General features: G+C 40.1%; 2 protein-coding genes across 4 annotated transcripts in view; one reads left to right on the top strand and one right to left on the bottom strand.

Moving 5' to 3' along the window:
* Positions 1-1,081: 1,081 nt before the first annotated feature.
* LOC107679479 (RNA polymerase II subunit F) lies at positions 1,082-15,434 on the top strand. Of its 2 annotated transcripts, XM_016475035.1 has the most exons (7): positions 1,082-1,195; positions 1,231-1,266; positions 1,380-1,449; positions 2,921-3,051; positions 3,867-3,938; positions 4,046-4,176; positions 15,406-15,434. In XM_016475035.1, exons 2-6 carry the CDS (start codon positions 1,247-1,249, stop codon positions 4,134-4,136), a joined length of 384 nt encoding a protein of 127 aa, XP_016330521.1. In that variant the 5' UTR covers positions 1,082-1,195; positions 1,231-1,246; the 3' UTR covers positions 4,137-4,176; positions 15,406-15,434. The 2 variants fall into 2 exon arrangements, with proteins under 2 accessions (XP_016330521.1, XP_016330520.1); XM_016475034.1 differs by having other exon boundaries at positions 1,082-1,266; positions 4,046-4,173; positions 15,403-15,434.
* Positions 6,839-16,560, bottom strand: part of LOC107679477 (transcription factor Sox-10-like) — an 18,444-nt gene continuing 8,722 nt past the window's right edge. The window contains exons 2-5 of one of the 2 annotated variants that reach the window (XM_016475031.1): positions 10,351-10,451; positions 9,757-10,255; positions 8,177-8,430; positions 6,839-7,974 (exon numbers count right to left, since the gene is read on the bottom strand). In XM_016475031.1, coding sequence (XP_016330517.1) covers positions 7,235-7,974; positions 8,177-8,430; positions 9,757-10,196 — 1,434 coding nt within the window. In that variant the 5' untranslated portion in view covers positions 10,197-10,255; positions 10,351-10,451 and the 3' untranslated portion in view covers positions 6,839-7,234. Of the gene's footprint in view, positions 7,975-8,176; positions 8,431-9,756; positions 10,256-10,350; positions 11,854-16,560 lie in introns of those variants that run through there. The other variant, XM_016475030.1, reaches the window with a different exon arrangement.

Below are 16,560 nucleotides of genomic sequence, written 5' to 3'. Positions count from 1 at the left end.
ATGAAGGATGAAGGATAATCCACTTCTTACCTCCAAGACTGTGTTATGATCTATATGACCTTATTATTTTAGTATTAGGCATTAGGCTTATCATTATTGCTGATCACTGTTGTTGTGCTATGATATTGTAATATTAGACAGACTTAAAGAAGTTCCAGATCTATACATGTGCTCTTGTTATTTCAGTTATTTTGCTTTTAATGTAAATAAACATGTGCAAACAATATACTTGCTCTTGTGAATTTATTTGGATGTTAATTACATTGTGCCAGCTGTCTCTTTAATACCGGTGGTTTATATACATGCTGCTGTTAATTTGGCTGACATGTCTGACACACCCACCAAACAAGAGAAGACGTATATCACCCTGTCGCACACCGTTTCCAGGAAACATGTCGTTAAACCTGGAAACCGTAGCAAAACGTTGCGCACCGGTTTGAGCTTGAACTTGCCCCAGGTGTGTTCGACTTGAAGCGGCGCTGCGCAGATCGATCAGTGGTTGACGTCAAAGTACCGCGATGTTAATAGACCACAGATGCTCCTTATGCTTTCGAATCGCTCTCGCGGTACTTTGATGTCAAACACCGATCGATCTGCGCAGCGCCGCTTCAAGTCGAACACACCTATAGACATGAATTGTATAAATCATCAATCTAGATTAGATTGCTATTAAACATTTAACTAAGATAATATTCACTTGGAGTACTTAAAGACATAAACAACGAGCATTTAAAGTCATAAGTCTATTATAGCAACACAAAACAAACATTCAATAAATAATTTCTCATTGATGCCAATCGCTTTGGTAACTCACTGAGGCTATCTGGTTAAAACTGCAAATGCAAAGAAAACACAGCAAAAGTATATTCAATGATAAGTTCTACAAAACAAATACAAATGTTGTCTTTAAAGTGTGTAATATCTTACATTTCAATGATACAAGCGTCGGCAAACCACTTTCATGTAAGATTCATTAGTTAATTATTGATATGCATGTAAATGCCTTAATATTGTGTAACAAAAATATTCCTCGGTTTTAAAAGGAATTGATTTATTTACGTACTTACGTGTATTTGTTTGGGGGAGGTCAGTGTTGTTGCGCTCGTGTTTCTGTACGGACTGTGGAGACTGCAGCACCGCCGGAAGTTCATTCCACGCTTCGACTCGCGACGGGACGCCTCAATAAACGAGAATTATTTACGAATTTGATAATTAAATCGTTTTTACGACACACGAGACACTAATAATGTCTGACAACGAAGACAAGTGAGTTCCCAGCGCGTCTGTTAGAGTGTTTCTGAGATGTTTGCGAGTGTGATAACAACACGATGAGATCCTCATACACCTGTAACGTTAGTGTGTCTTTTGTTGTCGCTCAGTTTTGACGACGGAGACTTCGACGATGCTGAAGACGAGGAGCCTCTGGATGATCTGGAGAACGCGGAGGATGTAAGAGCCGTGTTTTATCGTCGTGTCTGATGCTTGTGTTGTGTTCTGACCAGCGAGCGTTCACTAATACAGATCAGAGAGTAGTTTGCTTTAAATGAAGCCGGTTTTGGGACCAGTGCGATTTGCTTCCTTGCGTTACCACGTTATGAATGATTCTCATTGTTGTGTGTTACATGTGAGTTTATGTATCTTTAATGAAAATAGTGTAGTTTTTATAGTTTTTCAACTCAGAATCTCAGTCCCACTTGGGTTGGTTAAGTGCATGTTATAGAATCATTAAAAATGTTCCTTTTTTGACATTATATTAATGACAAATAAGTCAGACCCCTAACATTTATTATTGCAGTGCAAAAATAATAGAATAAGAACACAACAGGTTTGTTTTACTAGTACAGGTTTGATAAATGATTCTCAATGTGTCTTAAGCCGGGCTCACACTACAGGAGTTTTAAATCTTAGCCGATTATGAAATCTGGTTGCAGCACACGCATAAGGAGAATCTCTGCAGGTTATCGTCCCTCAAATCTTAAACATGCACACACTACAAGATTTGAACATCGTGGCGCATCGCACACTACAAGATGTTAAGATTATCATGCCAGAGGGAGCCTCACGTGATCTCACGCAGCAGATCCTCAGTGATGTTTCAGTGATGTTTACATATGTTAGCTAGCCTGCTAGCTGCTTTCTACACTCAAAACTGAGGCGATTTCACTCCAGTGCTTCTCTTTCTCCTTACGGTTGTGATACGTTTTCGACGCATTATACAGACAGTCGTGTTACTATAAAACATCAAGAAGCAATTTCCTCCGTGTCCACTATCCAACGGAGCCGTACAGCAGATGTTTTGCGGTCGCGCATTGGCTATTGTGAAAGTACGGACGTAATCATATAGCCGTCATCATCCCGATTTAAATCCTAAATATCAAACGTTTGATATGATCGGGGCGGCCCCCGATTTGTGTGCGAGCCGATCGGGAGGTGCAAGATTCGATCGGTGAACGCCTCACATTACCAGATAATCCGCGCCGAACATTGGGACCGATCGACAAGATTTTTGCTCAGATTCTCGGGAGGGGGAAATCGGGGCTAAATCGGGCTAAAAATTCTGTAGTGTGAGCCAGGCATTAGTGACATCTGGAATGTATTTGTAATGAAAGTCATATAGGCCTAGTTTCTGTTGTATTTCAGCTCATAATCTCAATTACGGTTTGATTGTTGAAGTGCATCAGTGTCGGACTCTCCTGACACAGTCTTATCTGTGTGTGTGTGCGTCTGTGTGTGTGTGTCTCTGTGTGTGTGTGTGTGTCTGTCTGTCTGTCTGTCTGTCTGTCTGTCTGTCTGTCTGTCTGTCTGTCTGTCTGTCTGTCTGTCTGTCTGTCTGTCTGTCTGTCTGTCTGTCTGTCTGTCTGTCTGTCTCTCTGTGTGTGTGTGTGTGTGTGTGTGTGTGTGTGCGCGTGCGCGTGTGCAGGAGGATCAGGAGAACATTCAGATCCTGCCGGCGGGTGAAGGACAACAGGCCAATCAGAAGAGAATCACCACTCCTTACATGACCAAATACGAGCGCGCGCGAGTGCTGGGAACACGAGCGCTGCAGATCGCGTGAGTGACCTCTGACCCTTGACACCCAACATATACTTCAGTTTTGAAGTGAACGCTAGTGAATGTGTTGCATAGCCTTTTAGAGTAAACTCCATTTGGTGGCGTGTGTGAATGCAGGTGAAAGATTCATCTTTGGCCAATATCTGCGCTATTAATCTTCTGAAATTATGAGTGCTAAAAATGTCTTGCGATCTCCTCAACTAGAGTTCATTAGTCTCTGAGTCGCCTCACGAGCATCTGTTGCGTCTCCAGCAGTTTGTGTGTTTGTTTGTTGTTCTGTCTCCTGTTTGTTTTCCGTGTCGTCACCTTACGATGCTGAGGGTGAAATCTACATCACACACTGTACACAAACCCTACCATACACAGCAGTATTATTTTAGTATTAATATATTATTACCGTATTTATTAATATTGAGTTTGTTTTATTTCTGGTTTTAGTCATTTTGTTGTGTGCTTTTTTAGTTTTTGTTAAACATTTCCTTTTTTTAGTATAAGTCATGGTAGTACTTAATTTAATTTCAGATGCAAAGTTGCTGCAAAGACAGCATTTCTAATTTCCATTTAGTTTGCTTTTCATCTAATATTTACATTTTATTTCAGTCTTATTTCAATTAACAACATTTTTTTAAATAGTTTTATTTCTAAATAGTTTTTTTTAACCATAAAAACATCAGTATAAATAAAAGCTAGTCAATTTTATTTGTATAGCACTTTTTACAAGAAACATTTGTTTGGAAGCAGCTTTATATTTGTGTTTTATTTAAATGCTCATAATGCTGCATTACTCATCAGCGACATCACTTCCTGTGTGACAGGATGTGTGCACCGGTGATGGTGGAACTGGAAGGAGAGACGGATCCACTGCAGATCGCCATGAAAGAACTCAAGTACGACAAAAAACACGTTATTACAATATAGCAGCACTGACACAGTCTCAGGATTTGTATTTTTGTGTGTGTGGTGTGTTTTAATGTTGTGTGTGTGTGTTGATCAGGAGCAGGAAGATCCCCATCATCATTCGTCGGTATCTGCCGGATGGGAGTTATGAGGACTGGGGCTGTGACGAGCTCATCATTACTGACTGAGAATCACACTCTCACAATCACACACACACACTCTCACACAATAATAAAAATATGTATATATATATATATAAAAAAAAAAAATGTAATAATAAATAAATAGCAAAATAATCCAATATACATGCAGTATTCAGTAAATAGTACGCTCAGATTCGCTTCTGAGCACACATTCGCAGTGGCTTATGGGAAATTAATTTTGTCCTCGTGCCTCATGGAGTCGCAGTCGTATGATGATACAAAAGCAGAACATTAAACATGTTTTTAGATTCTGGTTTGCACTCATCTAACTGCACTGTCTCTCTCTGACACAGATGATTAAATCAGGGGAATTAGAAATCAGCCTCAACTCTCAGCACACACACACACATGCAGATAAGCAGGGCAGCATTCACACACACAGTGTTAATGCAGAAATGCAGAGGCTGTTGAGATGTGCACTGTCATGATATTTGTTTCAGCCAATCAGAATGAACTTACAAGCTCATAAAAACATTGCATTTGTTCAGAATGGAATACTAGCATAATGCATGTACACGTACTTAGTCTAAACTACATTGCTGTCACATGACTGCGTTGCATGTTATGGAAATAGATCATGTCAAGCATATTGCATACAGCATTCAGTTCGGCATATGTCTTAAATGCAGAAAAGCAATTTATTCTAAGTATACATAGGCCACTGTATTCTGCTGAAATGCATGGGTAATAACTATATTATAGGTAATAAATACACTATATATATATATTGGGGGGAAGTCGTGGCCTAATGGTTAGAGAGTCGGACTCGTAACCCAAAGGTTGCGGGTTCGAGTCTCGTACCGGCAGGGATTGTAGGTGGGGGGAGTGAATGTACAGCGCTCTCTCCCACCTTCAATACCACGACTGAGGTGCCCTTGAGCAAGGCACCGAACCCCCAACTGCTCCCCGGGCGCCGCAGCATAAATGGCTGCCCACTGCTCCGGGTGTGTGTTCACGGTGTGTGTGTTCACTGCTGTGTGTGTGCACTTTGGATGGGTAAATGCAGAGCACTAATTCCGAGTATGGGTCACCATACTTGGCCACATGTCACGTCACTTTCACTTAATCATTGTAATAGTAATAAATAATAGCCTACTGTTGTAGTGTGCTAATCTAAACAGTAACTAATTCACTGAGCATCAAATATGTGGCACTTAAGAGTGACGTGGTTTGTCATGGTCTTACAGGTGGAGAAGATACGGAAAAAATGAACATTCAGGTAAGTGTGTGTATGAAGACAAGGAGGCGTTTGTACAGACTGCAGCTTTATTTAAAGTGAGGGAAGTTAGTCACTGCTCTCTTCTATTTACACTGATAAAGAAAAACAACAACACTTTTACCCACCACAAAATTACACAAAGTTTCCAACATCAGAATAAAACGCTACTGATAAAAAACGAACAAAAACAACAAATATAAATAATATTATGTAATATATAACAAGAATGCTGTTTGTTTGCCGTTTCTGAATAATACTAATGAAGAGGGCAAAAACTATAAAAGTAGGCTACCAAAGGGAAGAAAACATCTAATAACTAACCCTGATAGCACACTTAGCTACATCACAGAGATGTCATTTACATCTCCAAGACGTCTATAGGACGTTTCCTATCAGATGACAAATGATACATATGATTCAGAATGAATGTTGACATCTTAGAGACGTCTATCAGATGTTTGTACACAGCAGATGCTTTCCAGATCTTTAACAGATATCTTGCAGACGTACGTGTGCTATCTGGGAAACATCGTTTACAGTAACAGACTGCAAAAATACATGTTTTTATTAACCGCAATGTTTTATTTCTCATTAAAAAAAGGTGTTTCAAAATAATAATAAAAAATCTTGAACGTCAAGCCTGGCAATGTTCTGAAACGGACATTATTTCAATACAATTCCAAATGGCGCGCTCTTTCGAATTCGTGTAGCCTTTTACATTGTCACGTGGGCATTTAAATATGCATATCGGCTATCGGCTGATAAAAGTTTGCGCCCTGAAAAATAGATTCACGTGATTTACAACAAACCGTTGCCGATGGACTGAGGCACTTGCAGCTGAAAAATGTCATTTATTAACCGGAAACGGCTAATTACGATGTGACGGAAGCATTGCATGTGTTTGGGGTAACAGGTAAAGACGTGTAATTACCGCGTCCTGGCACTGATGTTTACACCCGCTGAAAGTCATAAAACACTAATGTCATTAACAAACACTAGACAGTGGTGAAGACTTTTCAGTGTAGTTATGGCAACACAAATAACAAGAGTAACAACAATAGAAAAGATTACAACAACGAAAACACGTCATTATTTGTTGATAAAAACAACATGGCCTTATTTTGGTTAATAAAAAGAGATTATTCATTCATACAAAAAAACTAAACATGGATTTACAGATAATAGCATCAGTTGTAAGTTTGTTTGTGTGTATGTGTATCTGAGTGAAGTTTGAGTGATCTAGTGTTTGAGCGGGTCGACTTCCGTAATGATGTTTGGTTTGACAACTGCTTTCAATTGAAAGTAGCTAAAACTGGTAGCTAAATGTCACTAGATGGCATCACAATGGCAAATTCACTGATCTATATAAAGATGAATGTAGATCAGTGGGCAAGATGAGAACTTAGATAAGGTTTGTCCAAGAAGTTGCTATATTTGTCCCTAAACTTTTGAAAAAAGTCTCAAAAGGGGCGGGGAAGTCGCTAAATCTAGCTACAAAGTAGCTAAATTGGCAACACTGTTTGAGTGTTATGCCACTCAAGAGTTCAGAAACTGCACCTATTTTTGTTGGATTTTTTTAATGTTTTGGTCTCAGAACTTTGGTAATCTGTCTCATGAAGGACCACTGGTGTCAAATGTCTGCCTCCTTTACTTCATCTAGCGTTGAGTGAATCTGTTACGGGTTGTGAAGGTTTTATCAGCCTGAGGCACGTGAGAATATGTTCCCTGCAGATCTCCACACACACACAAGTTTCTCTCAGGTTCCTGTCTGTGTAGATTGTGGTGCAGGTGAGCGTTTGTCATGATTTTCAGTCACACTTTTGTTGGACCCTTCATCGACTGGATACCAAACCAGAACGTCGCGTCACGGTCGAGATAAGGTGGTGTATACAGGCTGCTCCCAGTGTGTTGGGCTGTGCGACTGCGGCACAGAGCCGGGATCTGGAATGGTGGTGTACAGGGGCCTCTGCGAAGGGCCCATGTAGGAGAAGGCGGAGTAAAGGCCAGAAGTCTGGCTAGAGTGGGCGTAGTACGAGCCGGACGCCTGGTGCTCAGCGTATTCGGCGAACTGCGCACGGGACGCCAGCGAGGGGAAAGCGGCGCTGTAGTGTGGCAGGTATGTGACGTGCGACCCGCTCGCTGCGTCACTGGAGAAATGCGTCTCGCTCTTAATCTGCGTCTTCCCGCCATCCGATCCCAAGTGCTGCTGGGATGGCAGCTGCTGCTTGGAAAGCCAGGCGGTGGAGTGACCGCTAGCGGCTGCCAACGCACTGGAGATGCCGTAAGTGTACGGCGAAGCCGAAGACCCAGCGCTTGTGCCACTCGATGACTGCGGGTGCCCGTTGGGCGGCAGGTACTGGTCGAACTCGTTCACGTCGAACGGCTCCATGTTGGCCATCACATCATGGCTGATCTCGCCAATGTCCACGTTTCCGAAATCGATGTGCGGTTTTCCGCTGGCAGATGAGGAGGCGGAGCTTCCGTCTACTCCCACCCCCAAACCGCTCCTGGAGGCTCCGCCCTCACGCTTCCCCTCACCGGATTTACCGCCCTGCAATTCTGTCTTAGGAGTGGTAGGGGGCGTCGGAGGGCTGTGACTCTGACCTGAAGGAACAAACGGATGCATTTTAGAGGAAGAAGTTTGGGGTCGGTAAGATTTTTGTTGTATTTTGCTCACCGAGGCTGCATTTATTGAATCAAAAATACTTTTCTAACCCTATAAATGTCTTTACTGTCACCTTTGATCAATTGAATGCGTCCTTGATTAATAAAAGTGACCCCAGATGTCTTAACAGCAGTAACTCACCTGTAGTGTGAGGGTGGTGTCCGTCGCCCAATGGTGATCCTGCATGTACCACATCCAGATGCAGACTTTTGTAATGCGATTGGCTGTGACTGACCTCGCCCTCAGAGTGGGCGTCACCCTCAGAGTTGGATCCCGGTTTGCCGTTCTTGCGTCTACGTGGCTGGTACTTGTACTCGGGATAATCTTTCTTATGCTGCTTCCTCAAACGCTCAGCTTCCTCGATAAATGGCCTCTTATCCGACTCGTTCAGCAGCCTGAAACACACATGCAAAAAAAGATTATCTTTTACACAGTATATAATGCAAAAACATTAATATATTTTAAAATACCAGAATTTTTAATAGTGAAATGCTCAACAAATGTGACAGGTAACAGTTAATCACTGGACAACTAAAGAGAATCTAATCCTATATCATCACAGTAAACTCATATATAAACTCAGGCACTCATATAAACTGACAATAAAATCTTATTTCAATCACAACAGAATTTCAATATTCATCGGTGCTTTTGAAGTTTAAGTTTTTAAAATGTGTGTAAGTATTATTTTTTTCCTTTGGCCTTATTTACAGTATGTAAAAACAGGAGTTAAGTGTCGAATAAACTATAATGACACCTGACTTTGAGATTGTTGAGTTGTTAAATACTGAAAGTGGCTCGGATTTCTCATCTGAGAGTTTAACATGAGCAGACTGATATTCCAGCTGGTGTCTGAGCGAACTCTGCGGTTTGATTCTCCACCTGTTATGCTGTCATCTGTAGAGCGAGACACAGGCGAACCAAACACTCGCTCCCTCATGAAAATAAACTATTTTAGACAAATACACTCCGTAATAGCTGAAGTTGGCCTTCTAGCTCAGGTTAATAGTGCTGTTTACGGACTGTGGCCAGTGTGTGTGTTTGTGCTCTTTTCCACAGCAGCTCCTGAAGGGATTTGTCCTTCTAATCTGGCATGTTGAAGGAATGATTATTCTGAGCTAAAGCCCCTGAGAAACTCGAAGCCAGAGGCCGAGTTAACAACACCACCGGAGCAGTGTGCAGTTAATATAAGGCTGACAGTGAGGTGTGGCCATCAGATAGACAGCAGAACCGAAGAGAGCCATTAAACTCAAGCATCAATTATTTAACGATAGAATTACAGTAATGAATTCACGGAGGCTGTTTCTTGAGTGGTTTATGACAGTGGAGGGATTGAGGATGTGCAGATGGACCTTTAATTCGATCACCATGAGTTTATGGAGATGCTTTGTTTTTTTCTTCTTATGTTTATTATGTGTTAATACATTTTTATTTTGAACGTTTTACTGTTAATTTTAATGCTTATGCATCTTTTATGATTATTTTGAATATGTTTTAAGTAAAACAAGTGAAACACAAAAGTGCTATATAGATAAAGTTGCATTTGGAGTACTATATGATATAAATATAAATATTAATTTGTGCATGACATGGCAAACATCTAGTACCATATTTTATATCTAAGTACCACGGTACTAACATCACTGCACCATGGTGGCGCCACAGCATCTTTTGTACGGGTTGCACAAGTAAAACGTGTTTTCTCTCTCTCTGTCTCTCACCTCCAGAGTTTTCCGAGTGTTTTACTGAGCTCGGCGTTGTGCAGGTGCGGATATTGATCCGCCAGTTTCCTGCGCGCGGCTTGCGCCCACACCATGAACGCGTTCATCGGGCGCTTCACGTGCGGCTTGTTCTTACTGCTCGAGTTCACGCGCACGGGCATGGGTACGAGGGTCCAGTCGTAGCCGTTAAGCACCTGACTGACCGCCTCGCGGATGCCGATGGGGAAACGGTCGTCGTCTTCGTCGGACTTCACCGAGACCCCGGTGGAGACGCCGGCCTCATCATCACCGACGCCCGGCATCTGAGACGCCTGACCGGGAAGAGGGGAGTCCGCCCCGCCGGGAGCACCGGACGAGTGTCCGGGGGACATGGAGTGACCGTCGTCCGAGACCCCGGGACTCATTTCCACCTCTGACATGCTGTGCTCCTCCGCCGACATCGGTCCTCTCGCTCTGCGGCCACAGGTGTCTTCGGTAGGTCTAGTTGTTCTCGCAAGGCCTGTTTTTTCAAGTTTATTCACTAAAAAACGACTTTTTTTCTGTAAAACAGTTGCCAATGCTTTTTTTTTTTAAATATATATATATATTATTTACTTTAGGTCCTCCAATGGAACGTTAACATGCTTGTTTTTTACACGATCTCAGTTCTTTTCAGAATGAATCCCTCCGCCGTCTTTCTCAGGATATAAGATCTGCTGAAAAACCTGCAACAATACACACAAAGGAATGTTTATTTTTTATTATCATAGGTTGTCAAGTATTTATTCTGAATGTGTAATAATATGAATATGGAGTTGTAATGAGATATTGCCGTTCATAACCCAGCACTCAAAACGCCTCACGAACAAGATCAACCTGTTTAGGAAAAACTGCTACAAACACTGAGGCTTTGACTTTATTTAGAATTCGTCTTTTTTCCAGCAATCATACGGTGGCGTCAGTTCGCCTGTGTGTGTGTGTGTGTGTGTTATTTTAGCTTCACTTCTGCTAACAAGCTACTGTTGAAGGTTTGGTGGTGTGTTCAAGCTCCCGGGAGAGAAAGCGCTGGAATAATACGGGCTTCATTCCGCCCCGCTGCTGGATAAACACGGAGCGGCGCTGCTGGGGCCAGCTGAATTACGCAGTGTGTGCTGGTGAAAGCACAAGCGACGACTTATAACCAGCAGAAAAATACAGAGAGTCAAGGCAATGTGTTTCTGAAAACTCAAGCGAGCAGCGAAGTGAATAGACGCGCGACATTAGGAATAAAATATTTATTTTGCGTCTATAAGATCAATCAGAGAACCAGCTTTTCTCTCAGAGTATAACAACAGATAGGCTACTGTTTTATATACGGCAAAAACACTAGAGATGAATTAGGCCTGCTGTTGCCGGTGCGGGTCGAATCTCAGCCGAACACTAGAGCAACAAACCATCCGACACCAGTTTTAATTAAGATCAGACACAGCTAGGTGACTTCACTTCTGTGATAACAGATTCATTTAATATCAATTCAATAATCACATTTGAGAGGGTCACTGCGTTTAGATCTGTGTCCGATTGACTTGTGTGTTAAGTAGAAGTTTCTTTGGGACACAAATAGCCTGATAATGCACCTCATTAGACTTAATAATTCGTTTTTAGTAGACTAACACAGGTATGGGTCAATTTATTTAAGTAGCCTAATTGCGCTTTTGGGTTTGCTCTATTTTCCGTTCAACTCATTTCAGTACAAAGCGACTGTTTAAGAGAACTTAGAAGCGTTGTTCATTCGTTTTAGCCACACAACTCTTTATTGCTCATTTTTTATCCGCCACTGCTAACTTCGTTTACTATTCAAATCTTATTCAGTTCATAGCTACGTTATTTCGGCATATTCTTGATTCACGGTTCAAGGTTCACGCAGTACAGTAGGGCGGGTCATTACGCCTGGTTTGGCAATAATTTGCCCCAATTCACTCATGCCAAAACACCACTCTCTTAAATGTAACAATCCCTTTTAAATATCACCAGACATTTAAACAAACGTGCTCAGATTTGACAAAAATTAGATTACTTCCACTAATGAGATACTGTTGATTGGATCTCTTGTGCAATTTCAGTGTTTTTATCAGAATATCGGAGCGTGAAACTTGTTATTTTGTTCTTTTTGTGTGAAAGGAATGTACATATTATGTAGATTTTGTACTTTACGTTTTTCTCTTTTCACATTATCAAATTGCACTTAAATCTGATGGCTTTATAGAGCAATTTGAAACAGCATTTGCTCGATAATGCGCGAGTAAAAAGTTTTTCAAAGACTAGCTATATATTGGCTAAATGGCCAATATATTGACTGAATTCTAAAAAGCTATTTAAAAGTTATTTACAATGGCTGCAACATCATACATGGATACAAATAGCCTATTTAAAATCAAAGTAGCCTATTTAAATTCGTAATTTAACGAGCTTTTTGCCAAATGATCGAAGTGGCAAATTGTTTCGTCAAACACTGATTATGCAACTTTTCCCATTAAGACAGATTAACCCAACACGTCTCTGATTTACACATTCACGCAAATCTCGGAACTTTATACCTCGTGACACCAACTTAGTTTTAAAGAGTTTCGTGCTCAGAAAATTTGAGCGTTGCAGTATTTTACACTGTTAATCCAGAAAGATTAAAAAATCTTTCTTCTTCACAATTACGCCCTTGTTACCAAAACTCAAACCACAGCAGAGAAACCCCGAATTCACATGTAAATAAGCAGATGTAGAGAAATAAATTCAAAGCAGGGCATTAACAATACTGATACTAATTTCTCTGTTTAGCGGTTTCTCGATGCATTGACAAGGTTCACGCAGTACAGTAGGGCGGGTCATTACGCCTGGTTTGGCAATAATTTGCCCCAATTCACTCATGCCAAAACACCACTCTCTTAAATGTAACAATCCCTTTTAAATATCACCAGACATTTAAACAAACGTGCTCAGATTTGACAAAAATTAGATTACTTCCACTAATGAGATACTGTTGATTGGATCTCTTGTGCAATTTCAGTGTTTTTATCAGAATATCGGAGCGTGAAACTTGTTATTTTGTTCTTTTTGTGTGAAAGGAATGTACATATTATGTAGATTTTGTACTTTACGTTTTTCTCTTTTCACATTATCAAATTGCACTTAAATCTGATGGCTTTATAGAGCAATTTGAAACAGCATTTGCTCGATAATGCGCGAGTAGCCTACAACGTTTTTCAAAGACTATAGCAAATATTGTCTGTATTTTAAAAAGCTCGTAAATAGTTATTTATAATAGCTGCAACAACATGGATAAAAGTACTTCAAATCAAAGTATTCAAATCCGTCATTTAACGAGCTGTAGGCCTAATTATTATTTTTTTTTTTTTGCCAAATGACCGATGCGTCAAATCGTTTCGTCAAACACCGATTAAGCAATTTTTCCCATTAAAACACGTGTTAATGTCATAATTGCATCACATAAACACACAGAGAGCGCATTTAACGCGTTTAAACAGAAAATATAGAAAGACGAGAAGAGAGGCGAACGACGGGCCAAACGCACACAAACACGCGCGCTGTTCTGGTCAACAATAACCTCTTGTATTTCCGTCTCGCGACGCCCCCCTCCACCCTCCACACAAGCCAAAAATCATTGCCTTTTTCATTATCCATGAATGTTGACTCTGATAAGGGGATCCTGAGCATGAGAGCATCTCTCTGTCTCGGTCTCCGGCGCTCTTTGCGTCCTTTGTTTTATCTCAGGTGAATTGTAATCATGTGATCAAACGAACACCCCCCTTCCATTACCCTCTTAAATGAAAAAAATGAGGAACAAAAAGCAGTTCTGTGTATATAAAAAAAGAACAGAAAAGAGAAAAGACGCGCGTCTCCCTTTAGAGAGTCTTTTCTCCGCGTCGCTTCAAACGCACGCGTATAGAGGAAAAGCGCAGTCTCTCGGCGGTGCGGATATATGCGGGAATCACGCGGACCCGAGGCCTGCTGCACGCTTTGATGTGAGTTTCTCCCGGTTGCTCTATCAGGGAAGTTGGGAAAGGCGCGCATGCAGGGAAGCGAGGAGAAAACGGCGTTTATAGGAATATGACTGCGCGCGCGTCACTTTGTCTACAAGCACTTGAAACATAAACATAAAGCGCAGACCTGGGGAGTAACATGTTTAGGGGATCATCGTGCAGTTATAACTTATATGTGTTGAATTGGTGTGTAGCTCCGTTACTTGGGTTGTTTGTCTTCCTGTGGCTTCTTGCAGCGAGTTGTCATTTTTGGATGATCGCGAGACTTATTTTCTTTTATGGCGTGTTTGTTCTGCCTTAACATTTTTGTGCATTGAGAATTTGTATTATAAATTAATTTGGTCTGATGTCCATTGTTTATTTTTATTTTGTTTACATTTTCATAAATTATCAGTGAAACTGAATTGGACATTCGTTCTCAGCAATGGTTTCCGTCTTTTTTTTAATGAAAAGACTGTTTTTAAATAAGACACAAATCTGATAATTACGATAATACTGATACGAATAATAATTAATTAACCGTGCTAGTTCAGAAATTATTATTTCTTATAATGTATTTTAGTTGAAATAAGTTAAACCCGCAGGTGCGCGAGATGGTCGTCATTACCTGGACTAATTAATAAATAATTAACACGCGCCTTTGCCTTTCTTTTGAAAACTGTCAGAATTACAGCAGAATATTGTCAAAATGGTTTTCATCTAATAGCATGTATCAGATCAGAATTATGCTGTTTGTATTTCCATTTCAAACTTTTGCTATAGATCGAATATAATAACAATTGTTAAAAACTATTATTTGCATATAAACTCGATGTTGTTATTATTATTGTTATTAATATTATTATTATTTCGTCGTTCTTGTTTTGTAATGATTGTTGTTTTTGTGTAGTTTTCATTTTCTGAACGACTCTCAATGACGCGTTTAAATGCATTAAAATAAAGTTGAAATGAATTTGTTTCCCGTCAAGTTTAATCGTTTTTAACATTTTATAAAACGTAAAATAATTGTAATTTTGAAACAGGATATTGTCGAAATGACTCGCTCGTTTATAATTAACGACCATATTCATATGCTATACAATAATTTATTTAATCGCGAGTTTTATTATTAATTCGTAGCCTATATTAGTGTAAATCCCCGTTAGAATAGAGCGCGCGCGAGTAATTTATTGACTAAACCAATTAATGACCGATGTAAGTCCATATGCGATGACAACTGTATCTGTGCTGCAATTAAAAACTTGTCCATCAGCGTTTCTTTAAATTACAGTTTTGCCTAACGAGCTGCAAACTAAAGTGAATTATTGAACCTACTAGTGGATTATTGTTCATTCTGTTGGAAACTGATGTTTTCAGCAAATCTCAAACATTGCTGGCTGTTATTTCTCTCTCTGCACAGCTTAATTGGATAATGTGTGTGTGTGTGTGTGTGTGTGTGTGTGTGTGTGTGTCCTAAACCTACCCCTCACAGGAAACTTTGTGCATTTTTACTTTCTCAAAAAAACTAATTCTGTATGATTTATAAGTTTGTTTCCTCATGAGGACCTCAAAAATGTCCCCACAAGGTCAAAATTTACTAGTATTACTATCCTTGTGGGGACATTTGGTCCCCATAACGTGATAAATACCAGGTACACACTCGCACACACACACACACACACACACCTGATCACACTGGGTCTGCATGTGTGCCAGTTTCTGGCCTGACAGGAAGTGGGGCGAACAAAAGATGCGAGTGGGCGGAGTTTTTATCATTTTTCCTCTGAGAACGAAAGGTTTTGCCCTTTTGTCCGCTTCAGTAATGACGGCTGGGGAATTCCTGCATGTGGCAGGAAAGGTCAGCCGCTGATGGACTGATCTCCTGCGTGCAGGGTTTGTGCTTCTCGTGTTGTTTTGCTGGCTAAAGGAGGTGGAACTGGTGAGAATCCCAGCGGAGTTGAGTTCCTGTGGGCGGAGCCTCGGCTTCACCTGCACCAGCGAGACTCACCTGTGTGATACTTTACTCTCTGAGAAACGACTCTAGCACACAAACACACGTTTACTGAACGCTTTTACTTCATCTTTTTTATTTGCTGCATTTCAGAGACTTCCAGAGGTTATTTCTGTGGTGGAGTGTGTACGTGTTCAGTGCAGGCTTATTTAAACATCATTGGTAACATTTTATTTTAAGGACCGATTCTCACGTTTAACTATCATGTATATCACTAGCATATTGTCTGTTTATTAGTATTCATCAGGCACATATTAATGCCTTGTTCTGCATGGCCATATTCTAGATCCCTTAATCCAACCCAGGCCTAAACTTAACTACTACATTACTAACTATTAATAAGCAGAATTATTATTAGTTTACTAAGGCAAAAATCGTAGTTAATAGTTAGTTAATAGTGAGAATTGGACCTTGAAATAAAGCATGACCACATAATTATATTTTTCTTTCATATACTTTTTTAATATATGTATATTAGTAAATACGTTTTAATTATCTATACTTATTTCTTAATATTTATACTTATATTTTATATATATTTTACTTGTTTTGATTTCATATGTATATATATGAAAATATATTTGTAGTTCTTTCATATACTTTTTAAAAAATATTATTAAATATATATTTTAAATATCTATACTTATTTATTAATATTTATACTTATATTTATGTAATATATATTTTACTTGTTTTCAGTTCATATATATAGTGTGTGTGTGTGAGAGTATGTGTGTGTGAGTGTGAGTGTGTGTGTGAGAGAGAGTGTGTGTGTGTGTGTGTGAGTGTGAGTGTGTGAGT

This window comes from Sinocyclocheilus anshuiensis, unplaced genomic scaffold, assembly GCF_001515605.1.
Source record: "Sinocyclocheilus anshuiensis isolate Anshui unplaced genomic scaffold, SAMN03320099.WGS_v1.1 scaffold2583, whole genome shotgun sequence".
NCBI classification, from domain to species: domain Eukaryota; kingdom Metazoa; phylum Chordata; class Actinopteri; order Cypriniformes; family Cyprinidae; genus Sinocyclocheilus; species Sinocyclocheilus anshuiensis.
Note: the sequence above shows the minus strand (reverse complement) of the source record. Positions and strands in the feature narration are given on the sequence as shown.